The sequence below is a fragment of the Rhododendron vialii genome, chromosome 5a, assembly GCF_030253575.1.
Source record: "Rhododendron vialii isolate Sample 1 chromosome 5a, ASM3025357v1".
Taxonomy (NCBI): Eukaryota; Viridiplantae; Streptophyta; class Magnoliopsida; order Ericales; family Ericaceae; genus Rhododendron; species Rhododendron vialii.
The window spans coordinates 6,361,612-6,378,517 of record NC_080561.1 but is presented as its reverse complement, the minus strand read 5'-3'; the positions used below and the strand labels follow the sequence as shown (position 1 = coordinate 6,378,517).

The 16,906-nt window shown below is 37.5% G+C and overlaps 1 protein-coding gene and 3 non-coding genes across 7 annotated transcripts; all 4 read right to left on the bottom strand.

Moving 5' to 3' along the window:
• Window positions 1-764: 764 nt before the first annotated feature.
• LOC131328224 (U4 spliceosomal RNA) lies at window positions 765-921 on the bottom strand. Its single transcript, XR_009200489.1, has one exon. It is a non-coding gene; the product is annotated as a U4 spliceosomal RNA (small nuclear RNA).
• A 986-nt stretch (window positions 922-1,907) lies between these two features.
• On the bottom strand, window positions 1,908-2,026 carry LOC131328064 (U5 spliceosomal RNA). Its single transcript, XR_009200351.1, has one exon. It is a non-coding gene; the product is annotated as a U5 spliceosomal RNA (small nuclear RNA).
• A 719-nt stretch (window positions 2,027-2,745) lies between these two features.
• Window positions 2,746-2,941, bottom strand: LOC131328211 (U2 spliceosomal RNA). Its single transcript, XR_009200480.1, has one exon. It is a non-coding gene; the product is annotated as a U2 spliceosomal RNA (small nuclear RNA).
• Window positions 2,942-5,573: 2,632 nt separating this feature from the next.
• On the bottom strand, window positions 5,574-15,526 carry LOC131325577 (serine/threonine-protein kinase STY46-like). Of its 4 annotated transcripts, none has more exons than XM_058357900.1 (16): window positions 15,178-15,526; window positions 14,056-14,170; window positions 13,087-13,163; window positions 12,821-12,916; window positions 11,936-11,990; window positions 11,162-11,272; window positions 10,666-10,716; window positions 9,528-9,655; window positions 9,218-9,325; window positions 8,787-8,860; window positions 8,481-8,656; window positions 7,924-8,019; window positions 7,380-7,460; window positions 7,215-7,268; window positions 6,932-7,066; window positions 5,574-6,487 (listed from the first exon to the last, which is right to left on the bottom strand). In XM_058357900.1, the coding sequence occupies exons 1-16, from the start codon at window positions 15,345-15,347 to the stop codon at window positions 6,407-6,409; spliced, it is 1,608 nt and encodes a 535-aa protein (XP_058213883.1). In that variant the 5' UTR covers window positions 15,348-15,526; the 3' UTR covers window positions 5,574-6,406. The 4 variants fall into 4 exon arrangements, with proteins under 4 accessions (XP_058213883.1, XP_058213882.1, XP_058213885.1 ...); XM_058357899.1 differs by having other exon boundaries at window positions 9,528-9,703; window positions 15,178-15,524; XM_058357902.1 differs by lacking the exon at window positions 11,162-11,272.
• Between the last annotated feature and the right edge of the window lie 1,380 nt (window positions 15,527-16,906).

The window sequence follows — 16,906 nt, the reverse complement described above, 5'->3', positions numbered from 1 at the left end:
GACTGCGGACTTGTTAATAGCTTTCACTCTTTCCATCGTTATGATCTACGAAAAAAATTCTTGCGTTTAATAAGTTCTGTAGAACTTTAGAAATTGCCCTTTCTCTAAACCGGCCATGGCCATGGTTCCGATCACCTTTCCATTGTTATGGGGTGTAGTAATTCTTGCTTTTAATAAGTTATGTAGAACTTCAGAAATTGCCCTTTTTTCTCTAAACGGGCCATGGGCCATGGCCATGGTTCCGATCGCCTTTCCATTGTTATGGGGTGCACTACGGGTGCATATGGAGAGGATGAGTTGATTGTGGCGGGCCTTTCCATTGTTATGGGGTGCACTACCTTTCCATTGTTATGGAGTGCACTACGGGTGCATATGGAGAGGATGAGTTGATTCTGGCGGGCCTTTCCATTGTTATGGGGTGCACTACGGGTGCATATGGAGAGGATGAGTTGATTGTGGCGGGCCTTTCCATTGTTATGGGGTGCACTACGGGTGCATATGGAGAGGATGAGTTGATTGTGGCGGGTGGATGATAAGCTGTTTATTAATGGATTGTCTGTGAGTTAAGATTTTTCTGCCAATCATGAAATAGACCCAAACCGCTTCGTATTTACTACATCGGAATCTAACACTAACATTCTCATTAAGCTATTCAAATATGGCATAATTTTCCTATTAAATTTGCTCTCTGTATGTATTATTATAAACATAAAGAAAATCAATTTGCCATTCAATCGGCTAGAAATTTTGACTAAGAATTGTAGGGCTTTACCCTTGGTTAGAGGGAGGCCCTTCCAGAAATTCTCAACGGCCAAGGCTGAACCCAGGCCGAAGAGGGGGTTTGGAAATAGTTTTCAACCAGCAATTGACGCACCTCGGTTATTACCTCACTAGTTGCATCATTGCCCCAAGCGCAAAAATACTTCATAATGCTTACAATTCTTCAATTTATAGCTAGTTCCTTTGGCTTCTTAAACTTTGGTAAATCCCTCAAGTTTCATTACCCTATTAGTATCAAATTTCCAAGAAATAGACAAAGTTGGACCACGTTTCAAACTATACCACTTTTCAAGTTTGATGCTGCGATTAGAAGATATTGAAACAAAATCAGTATATTCTCTTGTGATTTAGCAGAACGGCCTCGTTGTGTAATCTCTTTCCTCTCTATCATCTGTTTTAAGGAAGAAGAACCACTCGAACGCTTACTTTGGGCCCTCTTGTATAGCAAATTCCCAAAAAAAAAGAGATGAAAACAGCAAAAAAAATCAGTTTCTTAGCCATATGTTGCGAGAATCGGATGGTACATAAATTATGGGTAGCACCCGTATAGCATTCTACGCATTCTTAGATCCATATTGACAGTACATAAATTATGGGTAGCGCCGGTACAAAAATCGATACGTAGCGGCCGGTTCTTAGATCCATATTAACAGTATCTACGCATTCTCTTCCTAAGAATCGTAGAGAACACGAAATCCATCACGCTCTTGTCGCTATTTTTCGTGAGAAGGCGCGACAGTGGCATTTGGAGGTAGGTATCCGGTGGGATCATCTTTAAAGATTTTACGGTGAATTAGAAACCTCATGATGTGGTGGTGGAGGGCGGAGGAAAGATCGGGGAGTGTCGTGGGGCCGTCATGGGTTTCCAGGGCATCAGGTATGCCGAGCTGAATAGCACATTTTACCACAGCTATATCGACAAAAACCCAAATACATACCTCCATATACCCACCTTGGGCCTAGGCTGCTTCTTCCTCTCTACTAGTTTCTCTTTCCATCTCTCTAAAATGAAAACACGCTCACATAGATGGAGAAAGAACTTTAACTGCAGAATACAGAACCATTGTTGAGATTTGAGAGGTCACAAATCAGAATGGAGCGAAAATTTCAGACTTGGTTTGTAAGGGAGTCCTAACGTAAGGAAGGACCCCTCCAAAAATAGGCGTATGCCACTAAATGCGGCGAGCACACGGTATTCTTTAGTAAAAGGCGAAAGAATAGTTCGCTTTGTGCTCACCGCGTGGCTGCGTGATTTTGAGCAATTGGGTTGCCTATCTTTTTGTATCACTTTCATTTGAGAACAAAACTTTCAAGAGCCGATGTGGGACTTGAGTTATATCCAACTTCTCCACAGAACACATCTGACGTCCCCTGTCCAAAGTTTTTGATGCTTTTGATTGCTCTGTCTAAGATTTCTGATTAATCCAAGATTTATGATCTAATCGTGTCACTTAATTGCTCATGGATCGATAAAAACTTTGCAATTTTCTGAGCTAAACCTGGGCTTTAAATCTTTTTCCGATATGATTGTCACTTACGGCGAGTTTGACACACAGGAATTGTAGGGATTTATCCTTGACTAACCAACCTATCAAATACTCAAATTGGATTGGCAGGCCATGGTTTTCGACTAGGAATTTCAGAGGAAACGAATTTCACAAAAGGAAGTTCAAACCAACAAATAGAATCCAATCGATTGAGGAAAAAAAAATGGGATTAGTAAAAGGGGGTTCAAACCAACAAAATGTGTTCATGATATTAATTGGCTCCCTTTTAAGAGGTTATAATTAGTTCAGCTTTATTGATGGGTTTAATTGAAAATTGAAAGAATTAACTGAATCAAGTACAAAGGCACATTTGAATTACGTAAAGTTGCAAAATTGTATCTGTATATGAAAGTTGTAAGTTCTGCCATCAAAAACAAAGTTGAATTCATTTGCTCGCCAAAATTTGGACTAGATTTGGGTGGGGTGCGCCAAGTCAAGGCAGTAGTGCAAAGCCAAAACGACGCGCGAGGAACCCCAGCAGCAAGCTACTGTAATGGATCCTTCCCTTAAAAAATTAATTTAATATCGTGTGAGCCAATGGCCCACGTATCAGATATTAAACTGATAAGAACAGATACTACACTTGATCTTAGCCAAAAGGCCGAGAAAGGTATGATTTGGAAATTGGATGGGCTGTCTGTTTTATACCAACTTAGCACTCATCTGTCTCTCTTATACTCGATGTGGGGCCAGTTGCAAACCAAAAACCCCTATTTGCTGAGTCTGTTGCCTTACATATATAATAGTCTACGAGTGTATCGACATGTCTAGTGAACTACGTATTCGTCCTGGGTGTTTTATGGATATTGTTTCTTAGTTTTGCATTTTTTGATTCATTCGTAGATAGTGAGAAAACTTCGATTTTTAGTATGTACAGATCTTGTTTGCGATAAAGCTCGTTGTAAGTTCTTGAGGTGGAAGCTTATTGCACACTCTTTCGGAAAGGTCATATGACTTTAAATATTTCAGCATTCGACTACCTAAGAGCATCTCCAATGAAGGAGGCAAAAGTACGGGAAAAGAAAAATCAAACCAAATTTGAATAACCATGTCATCAAAACACCATCCAAAAGAAGAAGCAAACTTCCTACACCATCTCTCTCTCTCTCTCTCTTTCTCTCTCTTCAAGTTTGAAGAGTGAGAAATGAGTCTTCAATTGCCAACTCATCAATTCTACTATTTTTAATTGGTGAATTAATTGATTGCTTTGGCATAATGGGTCCCGCTTGATAGCGTCTTGCTAGAGAGAAAACAAACTTCTCTAGTCAGCCTAAGTAGTCTATCCAAAAGATACATAGTAGAATGTGAAATTGGATAATATCTTATCGGGGTCATTTTTTTTCCCCCCCGAATGCTAAATCTCTCAGTCTTTGCGAGTGTTTATCTTGTTCACGCTAGTCTTTTACGGTATTTCCTTCTTTGGGTGGTACGCAATGTCATCATTTTATATGCCCCTTGAAGCGTGTATCAAGCCTCATTGTATATCTTTATTTCATTCAATTAATGAAACTAGTCTTTTACGGCAGTTGTGATTGCATATATATATATATATATATATATATATATATAGAGAGAGAGAGAGAGAGAGAGAGAGAGAGAGAGAGAGAGAGAGAGAGAGAGAGAGAGAGAGAGAGAGAGAGAGGCATACTTGAAGCATTGACAATGAAACTATCATGCAAAGCTTTCAAAACATGAAAACATATCGTGGTCTATTGTAAAGCATTACTTTAGTAACTTTTGTTCATGATTATTGATTACGGTAGTTTTGTTTGTATATTTTATGAAAAGGCTACGAACTTTAATGTGGATTATTGAATATGTTACTTTTTCCTTGCTTTTAATGAAGAAAGATCATATTGTCGTATCATATTGTTACGAATTTGTTTTTTCAGTTTGTGTTTTCATTGTGTCCGTGTACTGCTTATTCCTAGTGGAGAAAGATGAGGGGACCCAAATTGTCAAAGACCCCGAATCTCCATTCCACTAAACCTTCTTAAAAAATAAGTACTTATATTTAATTTTTCAACTTAAAAATAAAGTGCTTACAAAAATAATTTTTTATTTTTTTTGCATCATTTAAAAGATCTCTCGATGAAATTTTTCAAACAAGATCCATATTGCATATTTTTATATTTCAGTAATTCCATCATTTTTAAGCTTGAAAATTGTAAAAAAAAAAAAAATACTTATTTGAAAATAAGTACCTTTTTGAGTTTCTAGAATGGAAATGTGAAATTTTATAACTTACATTTTGTTTAATAATGTTAAACTTGTCACACATTGCTTATCTAAGCCACCCATATAATCTACTCCACCCATTGCGAATTGGCTTTAGGTTTGAAAGGCCTCTAAGAAATTTAACATGGTATCAGAGTTAGGTCTTGGGTGACCTCACCTCTCATATGAAAGTTTCTGTCATCTCCGTCACCCAAGTCAATTGCTCAGCTCTTGATCTCCTGGTCTGTCACCTCTACATGCATCCGGGCTTGGTTAATATATTATAGAGGGTATTTCACTTATTACCAATTGGCTTTAGATTGAAACCCTCTAAGAAATCTAACAAATAACTCCTAATCTATACACGTTTAAAGAAAACACAAGAAAAGGATATCAGTGTACGAAGGGGGGCATCGGATGCTAGATGGTGCAATTTTAAACAAATAAGAAGTCTAACTGAAAAAAAAAAAAAGTTTAATTAAGTTTTTTTTTTTTCCTCAATAACAACAATACCATGAAAACCATACCTAGCGACCATATCCATATTCTATATACCATATGATCAGTTGTCATTCATACATTGGTAGAATGGGCTGCATGAGTGACAACTCGCATAACATCTAAACAATAATCACTAGATAAAAAAATCACACGGAATAACTCTAAGAAAAAGAAATTAAAAAAAAAACAATTTTGCTATGGATACTACACATTTGTACCGAAGGTGTACAACACGCTGAGGTGGTAGGGGGGGCTCACCCAAAACAGAAATCACCCAAAATTATCAAAATGAACTCAAAACAAAACCCAGGAAATTAGAGAAATTAAAAGGAACTCAAACTTTATCCAAAATCCTATGAAAACCCACCCCAAACTCCATTGATGCCGACAAATCCCCCAAAGCGCCATTATCGGCGAACGGCGCCTCCAAGGTCGAGCAAAAAATTGGTATGTGCCTGTCAAACATACAATCCCGTTCATTTTGACAAGTCACTAAAGTTCTCAACCAAGCTATACAAACATTGTCCGCAACCACACCATAGTCCAGATTCTCCATTGAATGTTTCACATAGGTTGAGATTTGCTTGATCATCTCTGCCATTTGAGTAACAGAGTGTTGTTCGCCGTCGAAATGAGCTTTCTTCTGATGAAGCACAAACCCCATAAACAAGAAAAATTCATGGTCGGAAGCCCATATCAAGAAAAAAAAATTGAGTTTGGATTTTACAGAGCAAAAAAATTTAAGATATAGGGTTTTCATTTTAAGATCAAACCCACCACCCTCTCCTCCCCCTCCACAGCCGCAACTTTCCACTCCAGCTCGTCGCGTTCTCCTCCTACACAGCACATCGACTCCCCCAAAAGCCCATTTAACAACCTCTAACCTCACCTCAACCAATAGCCCCCTTTCGCATCCCAAACCTCATGAGAGAGAGAGAGAGACGTACCAATTTTTTGCTTGGACTTGGAGGCGCCGGTTGCCGTTAATGGCGCTTGGGGGGATTTGTCGGCGTCGATGAGTTTGGGGTAGGTTTTCAGAGTTGGAATTTGAAAAAAAGACGGGTTCCTTTTTCTCTCTCTAATTTTCAGGATGTTGTTTTGAGTTCATTTTGAACTCTTCGGTGGCCCCCCTTCTACCTTAGCGTGTTGTACACCTTTCGGTACAAATGTGTAGTACCCATAGCAAAATTGAAAAAAACAAAAAAAAAAAGGGTATCAGAAAGAACCGTCAATGAAACGTCGATCAATAGAACAAAAGCTACAGAGTTCAGATGAAAAAAGCAGATGGGAAATGGCCACAATTATAAATGTAAACACGTATTAGCTCATGTATAACTGTAAAAACCATGTCCCCCTTTGCGTCAGTTAAGTCCCCGCTTGAGGACTGAAAGGAATCCGCCGGATGATTTCTCTTTGCGTCGGTCATCTCCCTCATCTTCAACCTGTTCCATGTACATCATCTGTTACCTTACATGTTTGGCCTAGATATATAGGAAATCTTTAAGCATGCTTGATTAGTGAGAACTGAGAACCAGTTGGGAAAACTGCATATAGAGATTATGCAATTGGGAAAAACCAAAAGCAGAAGCTTGCTCGGTGCTTCAATCCTTCAATTCGGCCCCATGTTTCCGAATGGATCTCTTAGTTGTTGAGAAGGTTGCCTAGAAGCGGGTTTTACAACCCTCTCTCTCGATCGAGACAACAAAAACTCAACTACCAATCAAATTATGACCTCCCACCTTCTTCAATCAATAACCTCTCTTATTAGTACACACACCATTGGCTTCTCTTAATGCAACCAAGTTTACCTCACGTGGTAAGAAATGTGTATAAAAGCTATGCAAGAAAGTTGGTACAATTATTCACAAAATAGAACTAGAGGTTACCTCCTTTGCAATTTGCTGCAGGATTTCTGTTATTTCAGAAAAGTCGGGTCTTGAAGTTGGATCTTGCTGCCAGCATTTCCGAAGCAGCTCAGCAAGTTTTCGATGAGCGTTCTTTGGAATGGTAGGCCGTAAACCCTGAAACCCAGGCAATGACAGTCGCTTGGTTTCTCGTTACAGAAGACTAAGTTGAAAGTAAAAAATGTGGTGAAAGCTACATGCCTACATGTAACCACTAACCAGTAACGACTAACAAGCCAACAATGGTAGGGAAATAGATATTTACCTGTTGAACTACTCCAACGGCAGCTTGTAAAGGGGTTAAATACTCGTATGGAATCTAAAAAGTCAAATGCGAACGCCTATTACGGTACAGAAACAATTGTAGCAAATTGATTTTTTTTTTTTTTAAGTCAGCACAAATTGATTGGTTGTCACCACAAAATGTTACCTTTCCAGTTAACAACTCCCACATTACAATTCCATAGCTAAAAATATCAGCCTTGTGGTCATAACTCTTGTGCTCTATAACCTTTAACGCAGAAGAAATATCAGAAGCAAATAATGAAGTCAACCTCCATTAGAAGATGCATAACAATTGTCACCAAGAACTAGCACCTTTTTCTCGGTGTTAGTTAAATAAAAGCTGAATAGTATCAAAATGGAGCTTCTAAACAATCAGCTTTGTTTTTTTGATAGGCAAAACAATCAGTTCTGTTAAGCTTATTTGAGTTGCTTTTGATCTGTAAGCCAAAAGCAGAATCTGAGGCATCACGAGCAATAAGTGGCCGCAACACGGCTTAAGCGGCAAGTGTTCACTATTGACTAAATTTTTTCATGCTGAACTGACTGAAGTACTGAACACTCACGAAAACCACATCATATAGCACTCTGCTACCATGGTCAAGTATGTCTTTGTTGTTCCTCATATCATCTTTTATCCTATAGGGCATCATATCTGGCTTAGAACAAGATTTCATTCAAAATACAAATACCTCAGGAGCCATCCATCTATATGTCCCGGTTTCTACCGTCATAACTCCAGATTGAGCTTTTACTCTAGCAACTCCAAAATCAGCCACCTTAACAACCTGTAACACAATATTATACAGAGTGTTTTTTAGACATTGCTTGGACTTAGTCTTTAATCATACTGAATTTCAATGCCTTGTAAATACCATATCAATGGAACTGATAAAGACTTTTGGGGATTAGACAAGGCAGAAAGAATCTCGGATTTCATTGAATTCAACTGTTGCCAATATAAAAAGTGTCCGCAACTGATAGCTCTTCAAAAAAATTTGATGGATGACATGAGAAGAGATGATTCAAGCTGAGATTTTATGACAGTAACTACTATGCTGATGCATATCTGTCTACAAAGTGACAACACACCAGAAGCTCACATTGGGTTGGGTGAACGAAGTGAAAAGTTTTGCGCATTGTCAATGCTTCAAAATAGGAATGAGTTCCCTGGCGAACCGAAATTACGATATAAAAATAAAAAAACAAGTTTCGCAGTATCAAGAATACAATAAAGAAACCATCTCACATCATGCTCATCCATCAGAAGATTGGCAGCCTTCAAGTCTCTATGAATTATATTGTTCTGGTGCAAGTAGTCCATGCCCTTTGAGATATTGATTGCTACTCTTAATAAAGATGGTAGCTTAAAAGTACCCTTTCGTTTGTGGAGATAGTCATACACACTTCCACCAGACATAAATTCTGGAGTTGTGAAGATAAAACACAAAAACTTTGAATAGTTAGAATAAGAAAATGCTCCAAAAGAAGACGACGAAAAACTCCAACTACAAAATGCATTCCCCTAGACATACATGGAGACACACGATTATACCTGTAACAATGCATAAGCTTGGAGATTGGGTACATGCACCAATGAATTGTACAACATTCCTGTGCCGAACTTTCCTGCAAGTGTCAAAAAGAGGAGCAAGTTGGAAGACCTAAAGTAAACATTTTTAAATTAGATCATTGCATTATCTGTTTTCTACTATAACATTTCCCTCATCACAGTGAAAAAGATGATAACTAGAGTGAGATGATAACTCACTATACTGAAATCAATATTTGGGAAAAAAAGAAAAGGAATAACAAGAAAAGCGTAAGAAAGCGTAATTATTGCTGCTAGAAGCTTCAGGAATGATCACATTCATCATGTGTCATTAATGGGATTGTAGTAGTTCAGCAAAAGGGGTGCACCATATATGCAAAATAACTACACATATAATGATATAAACTCAATCGAAAAGTAATGATTTGACAAACCTCAAAATAAATACTTCTTGAGCAAAATCCTTCCGGCAGTCTGCATTTATTTGGTCAGGCTTCAGGATTTTGATAGCTACTTCCTGATTGCAGTAAGTACCTTTGTATCTGCATCAATAATAAGATGGGCCCTAATAAGATTTAGTTGTTTTGATAGGTAAGTTAAGAAAACTAGGACTCATGCCTCTTTTGGGTGAATTTGCTGCCCTAGTGTGTGCATCCGAACAAAACATCAAAAAGGATTTTAGTTATTGAAGACCTTGCGCAATCAGAAGATTCAGAAGACGTGTCGAAGATAAGCTAAACTTACAGATCGCCATATGTCCCAGAAGCAACTTGTTTCCCGAATTTAAGAAGTCGAGGATCAATTTCCCACACGTCAGTCCCATCATTAGGAATTTTCAAATGATCAATTTCACGTGGAATAACTGTTTGCTCCTGCTCATCCACATGAGCTTTCAAAAGACGCTTTGGCAAATACCGGTTCTGCATAACAACTCAAAATGTTAAGAATCAACTCAACAAGTTTAAGTTGAGAATCAATTCATAACGGACAATCGAAAACTGCAATGGAGAAGGAAATCACGTTAAACATAAAAACAAAGTAAAGACTGCAGGAATTTTGACATAATTCAAGCAAAATATGCATAGGAAAAAGTTGCGTTAATTCGATGTTGTTCTAGTAGCAATACACACGTCATCACTTAAGCATATACCAAAATTCTCAAAGTTTCTTACGTCACCAAAAGGAACATCACAAGAACACAATTTTAGAGAAAATGATTACACATGTATTAGACGAACAAAGAGTTGGATCTTCTGTTAAAAATGACTGTTCATGTAAACTTGTATTCCACTACCCCAACAATAAATACTTAAAAATTACAAACAGTAAAATCGTGAGATGATGCACAGAAATATATCTTGCCCCATGTAAGATTACAATTGTAATAATGCGCATTTGAGGATCTCATTCCAACTTCAGTTCAGTAAATGATAAGTATATCAATCACAGTGGAATGTCTGCACAAATGAATTGCAAGAAAACCTCACCGACCCAGTGCTTTATTTTACTAGGGCATTTTAATAGAGAAAGTCTCAGGGAGCTAACAAATGAATGCAAGTCATAGTCTAAAGATAAGCCCGATATAAACATCTTAAACATCAATTCGGTTATTCTCTTTAGTTTAGAAAAGGGAAGTTCTGAGAAGTTCAAAACTATGCCTTCTAGGTACCAATATTGGAACAAGGAGTATCCGAATCCCAAGTCGATGAAGTTTAAGACCCAAGAGTCGAGAAACTGCAACCTTAATCCTCAAATGTCACAACCACATAAAAAAACCAAAATATCACAAATAGCAAAACCACCATGCTAATGCCTTCCAACACAACAAGAAGGATTTGAATTTCATAGACAAAACATTGCGACAAAAATTAGTGGGGAATACCTCTATCTTCAACAATTCCTTCTTTATTACTGTGCGGAGCTGCTCAATTTCCTAAATCAACGAAACAATGGATCAAAAAAATTTCCTACCAAGTCGAAAGAGGAAAAATGGGTTAAGAAATATCGAAGCATAGGCATGATAATATAAAGATAATTCAAAGAGCTTCAGTTTTATTTGAATTTCAGATTAACTAATCTGAAATATTAAAAATGTAGCAAAAATTCCAAATAATTCCTATATCAACTAATTAAAAATGTAGAGAAATGCAATTTTAAGAGAGAAAAAAACTCTTAACACATAAGGAACAATTATGGCAGTCTTACGCGGGCAAAAATGCATAATGAAGATCTGAATTGCCTTTTGAAAGAAAATTGATGGATGCCACAAGTCAACAAGAAAGTAAAACTTGAAAAGCTACTATACCCGAGGTAACTTTAACACAAGGGCATAAGCACCCCACCTACATATTTGGAAGAAACAGTATGAAAAAAATTACCTTATAAGGCCAACCATCAACGACAAAGACATCCAAGGAGTACCCGTCTGTTGTAGAAAAAGCATGGGCTTCCTGGATGTTCAGTCCAACCTCAGCTAGCAAGGTTGTCAACTGCATATTTTATGTGGTATAAACATCAAAATATAGCCAAAACTCAAAAGGGGTCTTCTTTTGCAAGAATGTACTTCATTTCTTTCGTGCATAAGTTTCGAATTTAAAATATTTGTGATGGTCCAAATTTACTACTTCAAGATTTTAAGAGCATGCATTTCTCTCCAACAATGGTAAAGCTACAAGCTTCTATGAGAATATAAACCAGCGACTATATACGACAGTTCTAGAGTTGAATGTAATCTCATTTCTTTCAAGCAATAAAGTCAAACACCATTAAACATAAAATTATAGAGTATTCAACTATCCTCATTTGGGAATAACAATTTATCATAACCAATACAGAATGCATGCCCTCTTGAGTCTTGTTCCTAATAGTGAGAATGTGAACCTACCAATTAAAAAATTCTAATAATGATAACGGTAATCAAGATGATGATGAAAGTGATGATCAAGAGCGACTGGATTATTTTCCCATGGAACATAACTGGGTGGAAAGACTTGGTCTAAGCCACATCTTCTTCCCCATTTCCTGACTATAAATGATTACGGTGATCAATATTTGTAAAAGCATCTGGGATCAATATGGGCTTTTGACTTAATTTCTACAGAATCAAATAAGGATTTAATAACTATATTAACATAAGCAAACACATTACCTACCTGACTGAGGACCTTTGGCTTGTCATCTGTTGAAAACGTGATTTCATGCATGGGTCTGTATAATTGTCAATCACAAAAGCACATAAGGTACATAATGCAAAACAGTAACATCACGAATCACTAAAAATAGAAAGGATATACATTTGCAGATAGCTTTGTAGTAATGAATTAAAAAATCTACCACTGATATACTAGTGTATACGTTCACAATTAATCGGATTTGCAATTAAATTATCAGTCGCTTCCTAATCATGTATTCCATTATTCAGATTACATATGTTTTGTGCTTTCAATGATTTTGAATGATGAAAAGGTTCATGTTTCCTTGTCCCCTTGGCCATGAGAAAGGTTATTCTCCTTTTTAGCGTACTATTGCATGAGATTTTTACTTCTTCACGACTACAAAGACATGCAAAATACTTTGGAAAAGGGACATTTTCCCTTTGGAAAAAAAAAAAGATAATCCTAGAGTTGCATTATTATCATAGACTGAAGGTTGCATTGAGATTATTGTACTTGAGCAATTGAATGATTGATGACTGGGAGATAAGATCTCATTCTTTGAAAATTAGTGCCTATCTTATGAACAAATGAGTGAGGATATAATGCTAGGAACCACACTCCCCGTAAACGACTCTATAAAATAAAGTTTGTAATTCCTTCCTAAGAATAACACTAATAGGCAAAAGCAGATAATGAAAAACATGCAAGGAAATGTAAATGCAACCTCTTTTTTGTTCCACAAAAATTCACGTTCACATATGCTTTGAACTTCTATAGAGCCATTAAAGATGTTCTAGGCATAAGCTGACCATGATAAATGTTCTATCAACAAGGACTACTGACAGAAAAGTAAGACGTTAATTGAATCTTCGCATTATGTACCGGGAATATTGAAGACCGCGAACAGTACTGTCCCCATCTTCTAGTGCAAGTGCTATGAGATTTGGAGATGAACCAAAAGCAGGTGGTGGATGAATGCTAACATATTGAAAACGTATAGATCTTAGCATAATCTATAAGAGTTAACGAGTAGAACAATGGATTGAATAACAAAACCAATTCCATTCATAAACAACTCACACAAGCTACAGAACCTACGTGCAGTAAAAACAAAGCAAACTTGTAATCTATTTACTTAGAAATTAGACCTTTGGGGACCTCGATTCCGCAGAGAACTTGGACGAGTAGAATCATCAGTATTTCCGTCAGCGGTTATGGGTGGAACCTGCATGAGAGAGCATTTGCCAAAATGAATTGCATAAATCAATTTAGATGGACTACGCCAATTTTGATAAGTGCATCGTGATGGGAGGTGAGTTATTTCACACAAATAACGAAAAAATGATTTCCATAATATTCAAAACAATAAACATTACACATAACTCACAACCTCCCCCTCTTTCCCAGGTCACTTTGGTCTCTCACTCCCACACCCAACACTACACCACACACATATAGCAAATACATTATATAATATATACATCATAAACTCCAGACTCCCAACCAATCTCTTCCAGTTGCAAAACCCCCCGACCACTTCTCTTAATTCTGTCTTCCCCACTCACTCAATTTGCACCCTAACCTTACCTCACACGACCCCACAAATTAAGCTTACAATTACAACACAACACTCAGACGGGAATTTAGCAACAAAGGAGGTCCCATGCCGTGAAGGCAAATGAAGAAATTGGAGGGAACAAACTGAAAAACATAAGAAAATCGCTTGTGTTATACATTATTCATCAGTCATCTTGAAGGATCAGCAAAACAAAATTATACCAAAGGCCAAGCAAATCAGTCATGAATCTGCGTCGTAGAGTATAGGGGAAAACTCAAACGGCACATGGAGTCTGGCACTATACCATTGAATGAAATAGATGTCTTTGATTGGATCTTGATTATGAGACTATTATGTAATGACTTCCACATGTGAGAACTTGTACATCTATCTTTTAGTTACAGTTACTCGAATAAAGCCCATAGATTTGAGTTTTTCTGAATGGCTATCCTAACAAAAATGTTTGGAGCCGCTACTGCCGAGGACTAGTCTCAATGGAATTGAGATCTTCATTGTCAATGAAGCAATTCAATCATGCTGCCAAAGCAAATAGACTTACCTGCACTAGCCGAATTTCAAACGCAGGTCTATTAAGAGGATCATGAGCCAGTTGCAATAGACGCTTATGCATCAGAACATCTTCCGCCCTCTCCACATTCACATCAAGTGCATAACTGCAATGCACAAGATCAAAATCCACGTCAAAATGTCAAATACTTTCACCAATATCGTTATACTGAATAATTAACTCATTCCAGCAGCCACAATATTCAGTGTCCATGATACAGTAGTAAAATGTGTGTTGCAATGGGAGCTTATATATGTAAAAGCTACTAATTGAAATCAAAAGTCAAAAGCAGCAAATTGGAGCTTCTCAAAAATCAACTTTTATAAATCCTTGGTTGATAAGCCGTGACAAAGCTCAGCTTCCTAGAAAAAAAAAATGCCTTGAGATGCAACCATTGATACATGAAATGAAAGAACTAGCGCTAAAAAAAGAACCAAGCTACTCGAGTTCGAGCTCATGTTCGCTCGTTAAAAGCCCGTTCAAGATTACTTTATTGAATAAACAACCAAGCTTCAACATTTTCCGAAATTCGCTAACCTTTCAAGCCAAACTTGAGCAAATTACTACTCGACCCATTCAACTTATGATTTTCAAAAAGATCCAAGCTACTCGCGATCTGCTTAATTAAAGATCATTTGAGATCGGATAACCTAACAAACAAAAATTCACAGTTGAACATAATTTTGAAGCTCGTTAAATCTTCCTAACCAAACTTAAGCAAGTTACTACTCGACTCATTCAACTTATTGAAAAATCGACTCATGCAACTTATGATTTTCAAAAAAATCCAGGCTACTCGCGATCTGCTTAACTAAAGATCGTTTGATATCGGATAGCCTCATAAACAAGAATTCAGCGTGAAGCTCGTTAAATTTGAGAAAACATCAACTGTTCGGCTCGCTCGGAAATACACCGATAAATAGAACCAGCCGATACGCATGCGATCTCCTGTCTCACTGTATATCTAGGTGTAATGGCATCGGAAGGCTAAAATCCTTTACCTATCAACCGATAGGCTACATACCGGCCGATATTTATTTAAAACATTGATACACACATCTATCTTACAAAAGTATGCGTAAAAGTAAACATATGTATGTATCGCGAGGGTACCGAGTGGGGAGACGATTGAAGTGAGCCCAAAGTTGATCGTCGAAGCCAGGCTGTTCAACCTCCTCGACATTCGGCGATTCTTTCAGCCTGCGGAGTACCTCGTTGTAAACCTCGCGCTTCGTCATCTGCTGCCGGGAGTTCGCCGCCGGCGACGGTTCCGCCACTGCCATTGGTTGGATATATGTGTATATGTGCGGATAATATATATGTAGAGATGTACAGTTGTGAATGTGGACGACAGTCTAGTATATAAGGAGCGGGCTGTACGAATAGTGCTGCTTTGAGGCGGGTTTCGTTCATCAACCTTTCTCCTCCCTCCTGGCCTCCTCTCTCTCTCTCTCTCTCTCTCTCTCTACATTTTTTCATTAAGGGGAGGTTTTTCTAACCCCATGCCGACGTGGGCTGTGCTTATCTCTGAGTCATAAATTTTGCAATCTTTTTGGATAATTCAAGTTTTCGGATCAATTTATGCGCAAATCAATTAATTTTGAATAGCCACTGCACGATGTTTTTAGAGGGGCAACTCCTGACAGCTTAACAGATCTGTAGTTCTTGGGAGTTAATTGATCTGGGTATTTGATGTCTTTTATCCTTAATTTTGTACTTTTTCTCATCTAAAACTCCTAATTAGATGTTAGGAGTTTAAAAGTATCAGTGTTGCGTCACGTCATGCCTGGATTTGGATGAAAGATATCGATTGCCTTGTGATTTATTCGGTTTTATTTGTTAGACGATTAGTTTGACGTTGTCCACGTTCTAATCTCCGTTTTGTAAGTAGTGCCGCTCGACGTTTATCAATACAATCTTCTCATTTTTGTCTAAAAAAAAGAAGAAGGTTAATCCACCGATTGCTTGTGGGGTTCTGTACCAAAAGAGTTGATCGCACCTAAGAAATTTCGAACAAAAACCTTATAAAGGAGCAAATCTCTAAATCATTAGGCGAACGCCTGAGACATTTAACTATCGATTCATTGTAAATTTTATTTTTCCTGCACTTTGAACATTTTAAGTAATTAAGAATTATTTACCAATTACATTTAAAGAACAAAATATAGTAGAAGATTACTTTTCTTATATTTTATAGTAATTGCATGTAAGAAAATTTGTATGCAAAGATTTGTGTACATAGATACGGACATAAATTGTTGTGAATAAGCGAATCTCACAAAATCAAACCAAACCAAACCGAGCCTTACGTCCCAATCACTTGGGGTCGACTACATGAATCTATTTCCTCCGTTGAACATAGGGTCCATTTGCATCAAACGGTTGTAATTAATTGTGTGTCAGATTTTGTATCCTTAATTAATTATCAATGATTTATTTCCCTAATTAACTTGATTTCCACTTTGTTAAGTTTTTAAAGTCCTATTGACCGTGAATCCGCCACCGTCTTCTCCTCTGCCTAGTCATTGCGGGGCCCACGATCTCGATAAGGTTGTGCTAAAATACAACTATGCCCCTCCTGGAACAACGAGGGCTTCTCTTTTGATTAGGGCTGTAAATGAACTGAGCCGCTCGTGAACTGTTCGAGGCTCGACTCGGTAAAGGCTCGTTCGAGTTCGATTCGTCTACTAAATGAACCGAACCTGAACCTCAATTTTAGGCTCGTTTCATAAATGAGCCGAACATGAACGCAGCAGTATTCGGCTCGATTAGGCTCGCGAAGCTGAAGTATATGTGTATCATGGGGATTTTATATAGTTATATAGTAAAAATTTTAAAATTT